Source organism: Mandrillus leucophaeus, unplaced genomic scaffold (assembly GCF_000951045.1).
Source record: "Mandrillus leucophaeus isolate KB7577 unplaced genomic scaffold, Mleu.le_1.0 Scaffold147, whole genome shotgun sequence".
NCBI lineage: Eukaryota > Metazoa > Chordata > Mammalia > Primates > Cercopithecidae > Mandrillus > Mandrillus leucophaeus.
The window spans coordinates 1,167,810-1,170,187 of NW_012101443.1; the positions used below are offsets into that span (position 1 = coordinate 1,167,810).

General features: G+C 41.7%; 1 protein-coding gene across 1 annotated transcript in view; it reads right to left on the reverse strand.

Annotated features, from left to right (window-relative positions):
• The window catches only part of SLC25A30 (solute carrier family 25, member 30), a 26,109-nt gene that overhangs the window by 3,196 nt on the left and 20,535 nt on the right, over nt 1-2,378 (reverse strand). Inside the window, exon 7 of the mRNA XM_011974643.1 lies at nt 342-480. Coding sequence (XP_011830033.1) covers nt 342-480 — 139 coding nt within the window. The remainder of the gene's footprint in view (nt 1-341; nt 481-2,378) is intronic.

Here is a 2,378-nt window from a genome sequence, read left to right on the forward strand (position 1 = left end):
AAAAAAAAAAAAAAAGAAGAGATGTCTGAATGAAGGATATTCATACTAGTTTGACCCAAAAGGAAGAAAGTATATTTTGGAAGGAGACCCAGTTCTTCTATAATCACAGGAAATATTATTATTTTCTCACCTTTCACATGAGAATGGAGGTATAAAGAAAACAACATTATATTTATAAACGTTAAGCACACTATGGCAAAAATGGTCTCCTATATGTACATCTCAGGGCTTTAAAGCATCATTCATCTTAGTTTTAGTAGCTCTCATAATTCAGTTACTTCTTCTTAGATCAAAAAATATATATAATTCACAACCCTGCAGAGACAGACATTTGCTCTTACCTGTAACAAGCAATCCAGGGTTCCTGTGTAGCCACAGCATCTGCCATCTCGAAGGACTCTCTGATTCATCATACGTGTCCTCACAACATCAACAGGGTTTGAGGCCAGGGCCCCTGCCAGACCACAGGTGAAGCTTGAGCTACAAAGACACCATTGGAAAAAAAAAAGTTAACCACCACTGAGCTACAACCACCATCGAAGGCAGAAAACAGCTTCTGCCCAAACTATGGGGTTTTCTTGTTTGTGGTTTTTGTGTTTGTTTGTTTTTGAGACAAAGTCATGCTCTGTTGCCCAGGCTGGAGTGCAATGGTGTGACCTTAGCTCACTGCAGCCTCTGCCTCCCAAGTTCAGGCGATTCTCCTGCCTCAGCCTCCCAAGTAGCTGGATTTCAGGCACACTCTACCACACCCAGCTAATTTTTTTCGTATTTTTAGTAGAGATGGGGTTTTGCCATGTTGGCCAGGCTGATCTCGGACTCCTGATCTCAAGTGATCTGCCCACCTTAGTCTCCCAAAGTGCTCAGATTACAGGCATGAGCCACCATGCCCAGCCCCAAAACTATGTTAAACTAACATATATCAACATGAAACATATCAAGAAGGGCCGTATCTAGAGCTTGATAAACTGCTTAAATATTAGCACCGATTATACTAGCTGATAAATCCCAGCCACAGCTAAGAATACTTGACATTCTAGAATGTCAAAGGATCATAAAACAAAGGAAATCCTCCAAGGATGATGTTTTCCATCTATTTACCTGTAAGTGGACATCAGAGTAATTCTAGCCATATCATAATTAAATCGTTTCCTAGACATCAAAGAAAAAGATCTCCCTACTATAATGCCCCTCAAAGGTCTTAGGTTCTGCTATATTTTCAGTCCCACAAGACTACCACGGACCATACTTTATATCGATTAATTCAGAGCAACGTTTCCCAGCCTCAGCACTAGCTGTATCCCTGGCCTCTCCCCACTAGATGTCAGTAGTATTCTCTCTGGTTGTGACAATTAGAACAGTCTCCACACACTGCCCACCAATGGATTATATATGATTTTATATATGTATGTATGCATGATAATATATATGTATGATATATCCATACAATGTGATAATCTGCAGCTATTAAAAATAAATGAAGACCAGGCCTGCAATGGCTGACACCTGTAATCCCAGCACTTTGGGAGGCTGAGGCGGGTGAGTCACTTAAGTCTAGGAGTTCGAGACCAGCCTGGGTGACATGGCAAAACCACAGCTCTACAAAAAATACAAAAATTAGCCAGGTGTGGTGGCTTGCGCCTGCAGTCCCAGGTACTTGGAAGGCTGAGGCAGGAGGATCACTTGAGCCCAGGAGGTCGAGGCTGCAGTGAGCCGAGATCGCACCACTGTACTCCAGCCCGGGTAACACAGTGACACCCTATCTCAAATAAATAAATAAAGTCTGTAAGTACTGACATGAAGTCTGTAAGCACTCAAAGATATTTGGAATATGTTGTCAAATCATATTTTATTTTAGAGACAGGGTCTTTCTCTGTTGCCCAGGCTAGAGCTCAGTGGCCCAATCAAGGCTCACTGCAGCCTCCACTTCCTGAGCTCAAGCAATCCTCCTGCCTCAGTCTCCCATGTTGCTGGGACCATAGCCATGAACCACCATGTCCAGCTAAGTTTTTAATTTTTTGTAGAAATGGGGCCTCATTTTGTCGCCCAAGTTGGTCTTGAATTCCTAGGCTCAATTGGTCCTCCTGCCCTGGCCTCCCAAAGTCCTGGGATTACAGGCGTGAACTACTATGCCCAGCCTGTTGTTAAATTTTAAAAAGCAAATAAAAGAATGTAAAACATGATCTTATCTGTGTAATAAAGTTCATATAATACACTTTTGTAGACAATGTTTGCATACACATAGAAAACGCCTGGAAGATACTTATCAAACTGTTAACAATAGCTGCCTACGTACAGGAATAAGGACTTTTACTTGGTCCTGCCTCACTTCTGCACTGCAACTTTTCAAATATGAGAATATAATACTTTTATAATAAACT